Source organism: Miscanthus floridulus, chromosome 3 (genome assembly GCF_019320115.1).
Source record: "Miscanthus floridulus cultivar M001 chromosome 3, ASM1932011v1, whole genome shotgun sequence".
NCBI lineage: Eukaryota > Viridiplantae > Streptophyta > Magnoliopsida > Poales > Poaceae > Miscanthus > Miscanthus floridulus.
The window spans coordinates 95,433,167-95,448,496 of NC_089582.1; the positions used below are offsets into that span (position 1 = coordinate 95,433,167).

The 15,330-nt window shown below is 42.0% G+C and overlaps 1 protein-coding gene across 1 annotated transcript; it reads left to right on the forward strand.

Annotated features, from left to right (window-relative positions):
• Positions 1-3,858: 3,858 nt before the first annotated feature.
• LOC136546187 (putative wall-associated receptor kinase-like 16) lies at positions 3,859-6,196 on the forward strand. The gene is made up of 3 exons (XM_066538154.1): positions 3,859-4,108; positions 4,233-4,757; positions 4,838-6,196. Exons 1-3 carry the CDS (start codon positions 3,940-3,942, stop codon positions 6,067-6,069), a joined length of 1,926 nt encoding a protein of 641 aa, XP_066394251.1. The 5' UTR covers positions 3,859-3,939; the 3' UTR covers positions 6,070-6,196.
• Positions 6,197-15,330: the final 9,134 nt, after the last annotated feature.

Sequence of the window (15,330 nt, forward strand, 5' to 3'; positions counted from 1 at the left end):
ACATTCTTGAAGTAATGACTATATACATCGCGTCTATATGCAGGACTTCTACAGATGCCAGGAGGGGTACGAGGCCAAGGCGGCCTCCATCACTGAAGAAGCCACCAAGAAGCTCGTGAAGGACATGCACTATGAGGCGCGCGTCCAGGCCATCATCGACTACTATGCTCAACACAGACGGATAAAGGTTAAAAAAGAAGAGGCAAGAACAATGAACCTGACCCGGGAACAATTCTTGCAGGTACATATAGAACATTAATACTTACTTTTTATGAGATTAATTACGCCTAATTTCATTTTTTCATGTCATACACTTGATCACGTAGGTGCCTCCGTACTGGTGCGCCCAGCATTCCCAGTGCTGGGAATACATGGTGGACAAGTGGTTGGAGCCCGGGTGGATGGAGACGCACACCGCTTGCCGGGACCGGCGTTTGCTGATGCCACGGGCATCACACCATCAAGCCAGCCTGAGCCTCGACGAATACAGGGAAAAATAGGTACGTGAATTCATTTCTTTATTCTAACACTCAATTCTGCATAATTTCTAATCATTTTGCATTTTTGCCGCAGTCGTCGTCATATGATGGTCAGCCTTGCTCTCAGTTCAAGGCATGGGTTCTGTCCAAAAAGGGCAAGGCAACGACAAACATCGACTTCAACCCGCAGGACCCGCCTGAGGCGTACAGCGATCCCAGCATCCACAGTCGCGTCAGTGAGTACACAGCGATGGCAAGGCAGGTTCATGGGCCACAGTTCGATCCGAGCACCCAGGATCTTGATGGAGAAATCATGATGAGGGTGGGAGGAGGCAAGAAGCATGGCTGGTACTGGATTGACGACAGTACAATCGACACGACATCTACTCTCACTCTCTCCCAGATCCGAGCAAGGAGCACGAGCATGAGCCCGGCGATACGCCCTCAGCCAACCGCTACACAGTACCAGATAGAGGCTCTCCAGATTATTTCTTATTTATTCATCGTTCGTTGATTGTTACGTACTTTAGCTTTGCATTGTAACATTGGGATGAAATGTTATAGGCCCGGGTGGAAGCAGAAATGAAGCAACAGGAGGAGATGGAGGCGAGGATGGCGGAGATGGAGGCGAAGATGGCGGCCGAGCGACAGAACATGGAGGAAGAACAACGGCGGACAATGCAGATGATAGAGGAAGAAAATCGGTTGAGGATGGACCAAATGTTCCAATACTTGCAGAATTTTGCATCGAGTATGGGTCCAGCTTTGCCACTGCCACCGGTGCTATTCCCTCCACCTCAGCCACCCACAACTACTCCTGTGAGTCACTTGACACCTTATACTGGATCAATTTTTACCATATGCAGTGATGCCAAAATGTTAGTTAAGTATAATCAGAAAAGAATTTTGGGGTACCAAAATGTAAACCGAGCCAATTAAGTATAACTTAATTCCCTAGAATCACATCTGCAAAAGGTTGCAGTTTAGTATGGCACCACTTGGAAAAATAAAAAATGTAAGAAACGTATAGGAGATAATCAACTTTTAGCCACTACTAGGAATGTTTAAAGGCTGCCTTCAGCTTGTGCCTATGTACTGTTATCGTTTAGGGGGCAAGCACCTGGCTACGAGATGACAACCTTGTCCAGCCACTGATCTTGCCTTGTGTATTCCTTGTTTAATTGAAAATAATGGCAAAAGGTAGTTGCATTCTGTGTGAAGTCATGTTCCTGTTGCCCATGTGTTTCCTGTTCCAGAACTCATGTTCTGTGCCTTGCGTGCAATAATGTATTTATACTATACCACAAGTGTATGTAAACTACTATCTGAGGCCCTGAGCGTTGGCCCTCTTTTGTTTCTGCTGGTTCATCACCTGTATGCATTTACTTAAGGTCGAAACAACTACATGTGTCAAATGCAAGACAGCTATATATTGCTGCTACTTACGCTCCAGTCATGTTCTTTTTCCCTTTGCATATGTCTATTTACCTTTTATTACTCTGTTAGATTGATTGATCAGCTACTGCTAGGCTTTAGCAAAGCATGAAAAGACTACAAGATGAGTTTTAGGCTTTAGCAATGCATGTAACAAAAATGATCAACAGCTATTAAGTGCATCACATATAAATATCAATCTTGTCTCACACATTCTTCTCTTTTGTGCAGAATCAATCGACGGCATCAAATAATCAGTCTCAAGACCCAGATTTATCGCAGTGGTTCCAAGGGTCTCCGCAGTGATTGCATTTGCATTTGTAGCTTAAAGTGACTTAGTTGTGACTTAGTTATGACTTGTGATGATGGTTTATTGTGAACTGTGATGATGGTTTATTGTGAATTATGATGATAGTTTATTATGCCTGTGAAATACAATTATGCCTATGATGATGATTTATTGTGAATTGTGATGGTTTATTGTGAATTGAGAGGGGTCCGTTATATGGGATAGATTAGTAAAAAAGTGGGGTATTGGTAGGTTTGCCGAGTGTAACACTCGGCAAAGAGACGCTTTACCGAGTGTCGATCCAAAACACTCGGCAAAGAGACCAATTTCTATTATTCTGGGAACCTTTTTTGCCGAGTGTTTTGTCTTTGCCGAGTGTATCCAAATGGACACTCGGCAAAGCGACCATAAAAATCTGCCCGTTTCGCGCTTGTTTGCCGAGTGTATTCAGCGCGACACTCGGCAAAATGTGCAATCTTTGCCGAGTTCTTTAGTCTTTGCACTCGACAAACTTAATAACCTTTACCGAGTGTTTTGCTGTTGACACTCGGCAAACTTTAGAAACTTTGCCGAGTGTTTTGGAGCTGACACTCGGTAAAGTATAGAAACTTTGCAGTGTTTTTGCGCTTACACTCGGTAAACTTTAGAAACTTTACCGAGTGTTTTTTCGCCATGCACTCGGCAAAATCGTCGTCACCGTGCCATCCCGTTATCATTTTTTTTGCCGAGAGTTTCTCTTTGCTGAGTGTTTATTGACACTCGGCAAACTATTTGCCGAGTTCGCGATAAATAATACTCGGCAAACTACTGTTTGCCGATAAAATAATATCGTGTGTTGTATGTCGAGTGTCTTTGGGCCTTTGCCGATCATGACACAAATCTATCGGCCTTCATGGTGATGGCCTAGGGATCGCAGATTTTGACAGACAAAATATGATAAAATCACAAAAACCATATCATATATATTTTGAAAATTCTGTGTGCAACTAGTCCATTGATTCTCCAATGTGCACACTTGAGAAGTTCGCGAGAAAGCGCAACATATAGCGTTTGACCTTTTTCTTTGCGGGGAGCTACTAGTTCGATGATTAATGAAACTTAGGAGGTGCATATTTACTGCGAAGCCAAAGATGTCTCTCTATTTCCATCCAGGAAATAAATATATGTGTGATCCTGAGGATTATAGGACCATGAAAATTCGAGGGTTCATCACGTGGAGCTGAAGACTACTGACCGGAAACTGCATGGCCCGGACACCCCACGGCTCTTCCAATTACAGGGACGAGCTCATGGATGACAACGATTTGTTCATGATGAAGCTAAGGTCACTGAGTAGCTAGCAATTGCAGGTCCCGTTCTCCGTCGTCTGTCGTGTGTGTTTTCAAACAAAAGTAAAGACTTGAAAAGAATTTGACGATTCCATTAGATGCATGTAGACACTGGATGCCCACTGCACGCGCTGTCCTTTGTTGGATTCTTCATAGGACGGCAGATGCAGGACCATGCACACACCGTCTAGCCTATGAGAGAACTGAGTTTCTACAATAATGGCAGCCGCCCCACAGATAATTGGCCTGGACCGTCCTTGATGCCGGTCACATATGTTACACATGTCGTCCTATGAAGTGCATGCAGATGCTAGATAGCTCTTCCACGATGGATCGGATCATATACAACAGTCACACTGCTCGTCCGTGACCCTGCGTTGCTGCTCGTCTTGATGCACTGCTAGTGGCTATGGACGCCGTTCATCTTGATGCACCGCTAGTGTATCTGCTCCTATTACTTGCATGTTTGAGCAACCACAGCTATACGACCAGCCAGGTACTCCCTCACTCGTGTCGTTGTGATGATGGGTATGTTGGCGATCCGTATGTACCCGATGGCTGGAAACGTGATTCCCAAGGTATATATTTCACTTGATTTTCATTTGATTGGTCCGTTATATACATTTGTTAACTGTTGTCGTTGCTTTTAAATTTAATTAACAATAATGGTTCTTTAAATTATAATTTTTCACATGGCAACAGGGTACTACAATCCAGTTCCACAAAAGGTGAACTGCGGCCGGAAATGTGGAAACATCGATGTCCCGTTTCCATTTGGCCTGGAACCAGGATGCTCTGCACGGTCTCAGTTTCAACTCCGCTGCACAAATGTCACGTCCTCCACCCTTATGTTTGACAGGGATCACTACCTGTCCCAGATAAATATTGCGGACGGGTTTGTGCACATCAAGCACCTAAACTCTTACGGTGGGTATTCTTTACCATGGCCAGCTCGCCATAGGGATGGTCTCTTCTCCGGTATAAAGAGCTCTGACCTTGCTCTTAATTGGGTTGTCGCCAATCTTACTTGCCAAGAGGCACAGAGAAATACATCTAGCTATGCATGTGTTAGCGACAACAGTTCATGCTTGAGCGTCAACGAAACTGATGTTGACAACAGCTACCGTTATATTGGCTATCGATGCAAGTGCATGAATGGCTACCACGGAAATCCATATGAGCTAAATGGGTGCCATTGGGTTAAAAGACATATAAGTCCTCAGATGGGTGAGTCCTTACTCAATTTAATTTTTTTATGGATGTGGAGAAACAAAAAAAAAAAATGACTGTATAATTGTCTCATGCAGGTGTTGCCATTGGGTTTGCCATTAGTTTCGGAATTTTACTTTTCGGTGTCAGTGTAACACTTCTCGTCCATAGATGGAGAAGAGATATGGAAAAGAAAGTGCGGAGGAAGTATTTCCGGGAGAACCAAGGCCTTCTACTAGAACAGTTAATATCCTCAGATGAAAATGCCACTGAAAAGACAAAGATCTTCTCTTTGGAAGAGCTAGAGAAGGCAACAAACAACTTTGATCGCGCACGTATCCTTGGTGAAGGTGGACATGGAATGGTTTATAAAGGCATCTTATCTGATCAACGTATTGTGGCTATAAAAAAGTCAACGACAATCAAACAAAGTGAGATTTATGAATTCATCAATGAGGTCGCCATTCTTTCACAGACAAACCATCGAAATATCGTGAGACTTTTTGGCTGCTGCCTCGAAACCAAGGTTCCGTTACTCGTATATGACTTTGTTCCTAATGGTTCGTTATACGAAATTCTTCATTCCACCTCAAAAAGCAATTTTGCTTTGTCTTGGGATGATTGCCTAAGAATTGCCACTGAAGCTGCAGGAGCTCTTTGTTATCTTCACTCGTCAGCTTCAGTATCAATCTTTCATCGTGATGTCAAGTCATCTAATATACTCCTTGATGCAAACTACACCGCTAAAGTTTCAGACTTTGGAGCTTCTAGATTGATTCCTATTGATCAAACTCATATTTTTACACATGTACAAGGAACATTTGGTTACTTGGATCCAGAGTACTACCAAACTGGACAATTAAATGAAAAAAGTGATGTATATAGTTTTGGCATTGTGATACTGGAGATGCTCCTAAGAAGGAAAGCTATTTTTACAAATGGGTCAGGCTCAATGCAAAGTATATCCCAATACTTTCTTTCTGAGTTCAAGACAAGGCCAATCATAGAGATAGTTGCTGCTCAAGTTCGTGAAGAAGCAGATGAGGAAGAGATTACAAGTGTTGCCTCACTTGTAGAGATGTGTTTGAGGCTTAATGGTGAGGAGAGACCTACTATGAAGGAAGTGGAGATGGCACTGCAGACTATAAAAACAAAAAGGTTGAAGTCATATAGAGTTCCACCACTGACTGTTAAAGATCCCCAATATTCAAGACCTAGAGATATTATTGATCAGTCATTTCCTCTAGAGGACTTCGGCTTGTGCCAACCAAGTACAAGATGCTACAGCTTGGAGCAAGAGTTCATAGCATCAACTGATATACCACGATAGATGTGCATCAGTGCAGGTGAATTCCACTCCACAATAACGATACTGATCCAAAATATCATAGTGATGTGATTCACCGTTTTCATGTAGGTGTCTCATGTTCGAGACATATATGTTATACGATATTGTATTTTTTTCATGTAAGCATCATATATAGCCTGAGCTCATGTATATGCCTTTTACTCATGCTGGTGCTCTGTATCACCTCAAATCCAGTTTCATTCTTCCAGTTTCTAATATCCTGTTGTTTCCTTTATATTTTTCTTAACAAAAAACATGTACCTCCCATTCTCCGTGATAGGTTGGCAATAGAACTCTAAACCTTGTATGTGTTGACGTTGAATAGGGATCCGGATCACATACAAGTAAGGACTAGCACGCCCGAGGTTGCAAACAACCTCGATCGCAGCAAGAACGCAGCGGATCGACGAAACTGATCGAGAGACTAGTTAGGCTGATGTTGAGCCCATTCTTCATGTGGTAGACTCTCGAACGCCTCCCGGGAAGACCTGTTGGGGAGGAGCACGTGAAGGGTGTCCTAGGGTTAGCAAGGCCACCTACAACGTGGCCATATCTTGTTGGGAAACATGACGAACAACAATGTAGAGAGAAAATAGGGAAAAGGGGTTTGTGTTGTGTTTTTTGACATTTGGAAGTTGAGTTACTCGATTAGCCATGATCCTCTCATATATATAGAGGCGGGGTGGTATTATCCTAGTAGGAAACATTCCCAAAATACGTTCTCCAAGTTTTCCACGTTGAAAAAGGGTCCAAAACTGATTTGGAAACCAAATGAGTTGGACTCAGTTGAAAAGTCAGCTAAGCCAAGTTTAACGGGCCCTGGGCACTGTGGCCAGACTGACACAAGGAGCAGTCAGCTTAGCCGACTGGGGGGCCGGCTAAGCCAACTTGGGCGGAGGAGCCGGTGTAGCCGGCCTAGCCGACTCTTGTTGATGGTGAAAATGTCATGATTTCACATACTCAAAACATCGTCAACTTCCTCAGAATAAAAGGAAGATAAGCATAACATGAGCATATTTTTATCAAATAACAAGTTCCACATGTCCATGGAGTATTTGATGCAAAACTATAGGAAATGGAGAAATGTGAGTAGGTGGGACCCACATAGGGGGGGTTAGTCGACCACCCCTATGGGGCCCATAGCTTCCCCAAGCTCCCTTGATCCATGTGACACCTCCCAAAGTGATTCTCCACCCTTGGATGTGAGTTAAGTTATGTTTTCTCTCAAGGGTGGAAGATGAAGTCACATGGATTGATGGGCCCACATTTGCTCAAACCGACGTACCAAGGTATAATTTTCAGCATATGCCCACTCTACACCAAGTGAGGACCCACCACACCAGCGAGGGTGGGCCCATAGGGTCGAGAGGGGTTTGGCTGAACCTCCCCTAGGTCGATTGAAAGGTCCTAATGGCTAGAGAGGGTTGAATAGCCTATTAAAAAATTTCTACAACAACACTTAGCAAACCGGTTAGACAAATATAAGGCGAAGCGAGTGTTGCGCTAGCTTACTAAATATGTAAGCCACCTACCATAATTCTAGTTTCTATAATCTCTATCCACACAATGGCTATGTCACTACACTAAGTCTGCTTTCAAAGGCTAACTAAAGAGCCACACTAACCAAACTAACAAGCTCTAACGACTAGCTACACTAAAGAGCATGACAACTAGTTTGCGGTAATGTAAAGTGAGAGAGCAAGATGGTTATACCACCGAGTCGAGGAATGAACCAATTAATCACAAGAATGAATACCAATGAAGACCAATCACCTAGGAATCAAATGATGACACAATGATTTTTACCGAGGATCACTTGCTTGCCGGCAAGCTAGTCCTCGTTGTGGCGATTCACTCACTTAGAGGTTTACGCACTAATTGGCATCACATGCCAAACCCTCAATAGGGTGCCGCATAACCAATATAAGATGAGGATCACACAAGCCACAAGCAATCCACTAGAGTACCTTTCGGCTCTCCGCCGAGGAAAGGTCAAGAACCCCTCACAATTACCACGATCGGAGCCGGAGACAATCACCAACCTCCGATCGACGATCCTCGCTGCTCCAAGCCATCTAGGTGGCGGCAACCACCAAGAGTAACAAGCGAATCTCGCAGCAAAACACGAACACCAAGTGCCTCAAGATGCAATCACTCAAGCAATGCACTTGGATTCACTCACAATCTCACAAAGATGATGAATCAATGATGAAGATGAGTGGAAGGACTTTGGCTAAGCTTACAAGGTTGCTATATCAATGTAAATGGCCAAGAGAGTGAGCTAGAGCTGGCTAAACATTATTTATAGACACCCCAAACAATAGAGCTATTGGCTCTCTGATTGGGCTATCTGCGCACCGACCGGACGCGTCCGGTCGCTACCGCAAAGCCACGTGTCCTCTTCAAATGAGTTAGCCATTGGCGCCCCAACAGCTTTCTCTATCACACTCTGACACAACTGATCGGACGCACCGTTAGGAAGTGATCGAACGCAGGAGAGGGAGCATTAGGTCGAGTCAAGCAAGCTCCCAGAGCTGCTCAGACGTGACTGAACGCATCCGGTTTCACCAGACCGGACGCACCCAACGTCAGATCAATTATAGTGTAGGAAACCGAGGCTCACTGGTTCACACCGAACGCATCTGGTGTGGTGACCGGACACGTCCGGTCGCTCCTGATTCTCTTCTTCGAGCCACGTCACCTTGACCTGATGCATGAACAGTGAACTGTTAGCGTCCGGTCACACAACTAAGTTAGAGTCCTATCACTTTCTTTCTCAGCTGCTCACGTCGGGCCAAATACCGGACGCGTCCCGTCCCAATACTGGACGTGTGTGGTTACCTCTTCAACACTTGCCTGAGCTGGGGTAACATGCCAGACGCGTCTAGTCCTAATTTCGGACACATCCGGTCACCCTGTGACTAGCGCGATCAACTCCTTTTTAACTCTAACTTCTCCACCCTTACTCAAATGTTCTAACCACCAAGTGTATCACCTTGTGCAGGTGTGTTAGCATATTTTCACAAATATTTTCAAGGGTGTTAGATCTCCACTAGATCATAAATGCATATGCAATGAGTTAGAGCATCTAGTGGCACTTTGATAACCGTATTCCAATATGAGTTTCACCCCTCTTAATAGTACGGCTATAGATCCTAAATGTGATCACACTCGCTAAGTGTCTCGATCACCAAACCAAAAAGCTCCTATAGAATATCACCTTTGCCTTGAGCTTTTTGTTTTTTCTTTCTTCTTCTCCAAGTCCAAGCACTTGATCATCACCATGGTCACACCATCATCATGATCTTCACCATTGCTCCACCACTTGGAATAGTGCCACCTATCTCATAATCACTTAGATAAACTAGGTTAGCACTTAGGGTTTCATCAATTCACCAAAACCAAACTAGAGCTTTCAATCTCCCCCTTTTTGGCAATTGATGATAACCCTTTCACAAAGATTTGAATTGAAGTTCATTTGAATCCATGTTGCTTGCCCAAGCATATCTACCATGTGTAAAAGGATATGGACAAGTTTCATGAACCCGAAATGGTAGCATTAGCTCCCCTACATATGTGCTAAGAGTTTGGATTGAAGCTTGCACATATGCATGGATTTGAGTTGTGGGAGAGTAATGTCTACCAAATAATGCTAAGGTATAAGAGATGGACCTTTGAAGCGTGATACCAATCGGAGTGCACCATTATACCATCCTTAGCATCATTAGTAACTAGACATACATAAAAACTAGAATACCCCATGAGATCAACATTAGAAGCAAGGGTCTAGTTTTTACAATATAAATACAAGTCTAGTTTCTCATTCTATGCATGCTAGATTTCATTTCATCATTCAAACCTACAACTAGCATCCACCACACAAGCATGGATTTTTAATTTAAAACTTGTGCCATGAAAGCAAACATATAAAATGCACATTCAAATGCATCAATCAAGTTTATGAGCTTGCTCCCCCTACTTGTGAGCTCAAATTTTAATTGATCCCCTTATTTTGTTGTATTTTTCCCCCTATGTCAAAGTTCTCCCCTTTGTTATCTTTTCACTATCTTTGTGCACTATTTCTCCCCCTTTGTTATCAATGACCACAAAGGTTCAATTTTAGATAGTTGAAGATTATCAATGTCAATTAATGGAGTGAGGATCATTTTCCAAAATTTGGTTTAATCTAGAACACTTGCCTAAGATATTTAACTTGGTTTGATCCAAGGACAAGCTTCTTCACACCTCATTGCAAGGGTTATCTTGTACCATGTTGAGTTAAATACTTATAGCTTATTTTCTAGATCAAACACTTGGTTCACAAGCCCACAAACATGTCATATGCTACCACTAGACCAAGTCATATATAGAAGCATTAGTGGTACCATACAAGCATCAAATTCATTTAATTTTTATGAATGAGCCTATAAGACATGAGGAATGACTAGATGCACTAAACATGTCCTAAGCAAAGGATGTATGCCTGCCAATCAACTTTTACCTTGGATTGCTCGAAGGAGAGGCAGGTCATATAAGTGGGGGGGTGCATCAACACATATTTGAGAAATCCAATATGTTCAACTCATTCCTTAGCTTGCAAAGCCTCTTCTCATCTAATGGCTTGGGGAATATGTCAGCAAGTTGATCTTCGGTGCCCACACTCTCAATGTAAATGTCCTCTTTTTATTGATGATCTCTTATGAAATGGTAGCGGACATCAATGTGCTTTGTTCTTGCATATTGAACCGGATTATTGATGAGCTTGATCGCACTCTCATTATCACAAAGCAATGACACTTTCTTGAACTTGATTCCAAAGTCATTCAAGGTGGCCTTCATTCAAAGTTTTTGTGCACAACAACTATCGGCGGATATGTATTCAGCTTCGGTGGTTGATAATTCAACACTATTTTGCTTCTTTGATGACCATGAAACAAGTGATCTTCCCAACAATTGACATATGACCGAGGTGCTCTTCCTTTCAACTTTGCATCCCGCATAATCCGAGTCAGAGTAACCAACTAGTTCAAACTTTGCTCCTTTGGGATACCACAAACCAACATTTTGTGCCTACTTTAGGTACCTTAATATTCTCTTTGTAGCCTTCAAATGAGTTTATCTTGGTGAGGATTGAAATCTTGCACACATACATACACTAAACATGACATCTGACCTTGATGCGGTCACATAGAGTAGGCTTTCAATCATAGATCGATACAACTTTTGATCCACCATGTTGCCACTTGCATCACTATCCAAATTTCCATTTGTTCCCATTGGTGTACTTATGGATTTACTATCACTCATGCCAAACTTCTTGAGCATGTCTTTGATGTACTTGCCTTGACTCATAAATGTACCATTCTTCAATTGCTTGATTTCAAGACCAAAGAAGTAACTCAACTCTCCAATTATGGACATCTCAAACTCATTAGCCATCATCTTTCCAAAGTTTTCACAAAAGTCTTGATTGGTTGATCCAAATATGATGTCATCAACATAGATTTACACCACAAACAAGTCCTTGCCAATCTTCTTAGCGAAAAGAGTGGTGTCAACCTTGCCCATCATGAACCCTTTAGAGAGTAGGAAATCCCTCAACCTCTCATACCATGCTCTAGGTGCTTGCTTCAAGCCATATAATGCTTTCTTCAACTTGTACACATGGTCGGGCTTCTTGTTATCTTCAAAACTAGGAGGTTGCTCAACATATACTTCTTCATTAATGTAGCCATTGAGAAATGCATTCTTGATATCCATTTGATGTAGCTTGATGTTATGGGCACAAGCATAGGCTAGTAAGATTCTAATTGCTTCCAATCTAGCAACCGGGACATATGTTTCTCCAAAGTCAAGACCTTCAACTTATGTGTGATCTTGTGTTACCAATCTTGCTTTGTTCCTCACTACTATCCCATCTTGATTTTGCTTGTTTTTATAGACCCATTTGGTTCCAATCACATTGTGGTTCTTTGGTCTTTCAACTAGTTCCCATACTTGATTTCTTGTGAAGTTGTTCAATTCTTCATGCATTGCATTCATCCAATCAATATCCTTCAATGCTTCATCTATCTTCTTAGGTTCAATGGATGACACAAATGAGAAATGCTCATAAAATAAAGCCAATCTTGATCTTGTTGGTACACCTCTAGAGATATCTCCAATTATAGTGTCCAATGGATGATCTCTTGCAATATTGGTTCGTTGGAGAATAGGAACATTACTTTCACTTGCTTGATCATTGGGTTGAGATGATGTACTAGCCACTTGTTGATCTTGCACATTGTCATGAGAGCCACTTGTACTTGCTTCATTAGCATCAACTTGCACATTTGAGTTAGAGAGCACTTGCACTTGATCATCTTCATCATCATTAACTTGCCTAGGCCTCAATTAAACAACATCCATGTTCTTCATGGCATTTGAAAGTTGAATGCCTCTAACATCTTCCAAGTTCTCATTCTCATCTTGGGAACCCTTGGTTTCATCAAATTCTACATCAAGAACCTCTTCAAGAGTACCACTTGCCAAATTCCAAACTCTATATACTTTGCTAGTGGTTGAGTATCCTAGCAAAAATCCTTCATCACATTTCTTATCAAACTTTCCCAATCTAGTGCCTTTCTTCAAAATATAGCATTTGCATCCAAAGACCCAAAAATATGCAATGTTGGGCTTTCTACCATTCAAGAGCTCATAAGGTGTCTTCTCTTTCAATGGGTGACAATATAAGCGATTGCTACAATAGCAAGCCGTGTTGATAGCTTCGGCCCAAAAAGATTGACTCATATTGTACTCACTCAACATTGATCTTGCCATATCAATCAAAGTTCTATTCTTCCTTTCAACAAGGCCATTTGATTGTGGAGTGTATTTGGCCGAGAATTGATGTCTAATTTCAAATTTATCACACAACTCATCAATTCTTGTGTTCTTGAACTCACTACCATTGTCACTTCTAACTCTTTTGATCATTGTTTCAAACTCATTGTGAATGCCCTTGACAAATGATTTGAATATTGCAAACATATCACTCTTGTCTACTAGAAAGAATGCTCATGTGTATCTAGTGTAGTCATCGACTATCACAAAGCCATATTTGTTTCCACCGATGCTAGTGTATTGTGTTTGCCCAAACAAATCCACGTGTAACAACTCAAATGCTTTACTAGTGCTCATCATGCCTTTCTTAGGATGGGTGTTTTCAACTTGTTTGCCAGCTTGACAAGAGCTATAAAGTTTATCCTTCTCAAACACAATATCTTTCAAGCCTCTAACCAAGTCATACTTAACCAATCTATTCAATTATTTTATTGCAACATGACCAAGCCTTCTATGCTATAACCAACCCATACTAGACTTAGTGAACAAGCATGTTGACAATTGAGCTTTACTAGCATTGAAATCAACCAAGTATAGATTCTCATATCTCAAGCCTTTGAAGATCAAGTTAGAGCAATCTACACTTATGATCTCTACATCATCTACCCCAAATATGCATTTGAATCTAAGATCACACAATTAAGCCATGAATAGCAAATTAAAATTCAAACTCTCAACTAGCAACACATTGGATATGATCATGTCATTAGATATTGCAATCTTACCAAGCCCTTTGACCATGCCTTTGTCATTGTCACCAAATGTGATACTATCATAACCATCATTGCTATTGGTATTGATTGAGTTAAACATTATTACATCACCGGTCATGTGTTGAGTGCACCCACTGTTAAGAACCGAATGCCTTCCTTCGACTTTCAAATTGGCCTACAAAAGAAGATCAATTCTTTTTAGATACCCAAACTTGCTTGGGTCCTTTAAGGTTAGTTGATGAGGACATCACTTCTTCAGAGGTACCCGCTGATCCTCCAACCATCATACAAGGTCCAATGACCTGGGCTCGAAAGCGACAATTCAATTTAGAGGTGAGCTCGTTCTTTAGCAATACTTTTCATACTTTTAAGAATAGACTACTACCTAATAATGTTATCTTGCTTAGGAATATTGGAGAAGGTCATGAAGGACTTAGAGGAAGTGGTGGAGGTGATGATGACTAGCAAGGACGTCCAACACAAGCCGGAGGCCCAGTCCAACAAGAATTCGAGTCTGCCTCGACCTTCAGGACCAGTCTGCCTTAAACTGGTCACCCAGGACGCATCCGAACTCTGTTTTTGATGATCCACATATGGATGGAAAGCTAATTTGATAAGGAAGCCAATCCAAGTGGTTTCACATCAAAAGCTATTCAGAATCAACGGGAATCGTCAAAACAAGTCAGCATCTAGAATCTACCAGGGTGCTGCGACACCGTCGTTTGGTCCGTTGGACCATGTATCGAGTTTGGGCCCATTAGGGGCGCGTCCAGGGGTCTTGCATGATCCTAGAGTCTTCATAAACAGCCACCGCCCCTCCATTAGGGTTCGGGTTTTGCTTAGATTATTCTGTCAAGAATAGTTTCGCCGTTCATCGGTTTGTGAGACCCCAACTTCATGAGATAATCATTAATCTGCAATTTGGTTGCGTTCTTTTTTGTTCTTGCTTGTGTTCTTCGTTGCATAGGCAGGGATTAGCCTTCTTGGCGAGGTCAACCTGGTCCGTGACTTGGTTGATAACCAGAGGAGCTGTGGTGCTAAGATTGCAGGGTTTGAGCTTTCGATCTAAAGCCAGATCGGTGTGTCATTCTCCGCCACAACGATAGTTACCATCACCTGACGGAAGATCATCTTTTCGTGGTTACAAGGTTTTTGTCGATTTTGAGCAAATTTTCTGAAAATTCCACAGGCCATGTCTTTCACTTGTTTGAGCTCATATTTTCTGTGGTTACTTCTTTTGTGCTCCTAAGTAAAGAAAAAATATCAAAAAAATAAAATAAAAAGTCAAAATTTCCCAAAAAACAACAACAGCCCAGAAAAATAGAAAAAAAGAGAGGGGCAAAAGAGGAACAATATCTAGAGGAGCATATAGAGAAGACCAAAGTGAGCTGTGTTAGCGTGTGTTGTCTGGTTCCTTGTTTGTGTTGCTGTTTCCATCCACCATACTTGTTTTTCATACACCTGTCACCTTGCTATCCACCATACTTTTGTCACACACCTGGTACTTGAAACATTTTAGACCAGCAACGAGAACGAGTACTTTAGACTATAATTCAGCATTACTTTTTGTTACTGATTTGTGTGCCAGATATACATATTACTCTTGTGTGCCTTCCAAGCTCCACAAACTCTTCAGATCAGTATAGAC

Coding starts and splice junctions, on each gene's coding strand:
- LOC136546187 (XM_066538154.1), top strand. CDS start 3,940: ATGGACGCCGTTCATCTTGATGCACCGCTAGTGTATCTGCTCCTATTA. Junction 4,109..4,232: donor CTGGAAACGTGATTCCCAAG/GTATATATTTCA, acceptor ACATGGCAACAG/GGTACTACAATCCAGTTCCA. Junction 4,758..4,837: donor ACATATAAGTCCTCAGATGG/GTGAGTCCTTAC, acceptor TGTCTCATGCAG/GTGTTGCCATTGGGTTTGCC.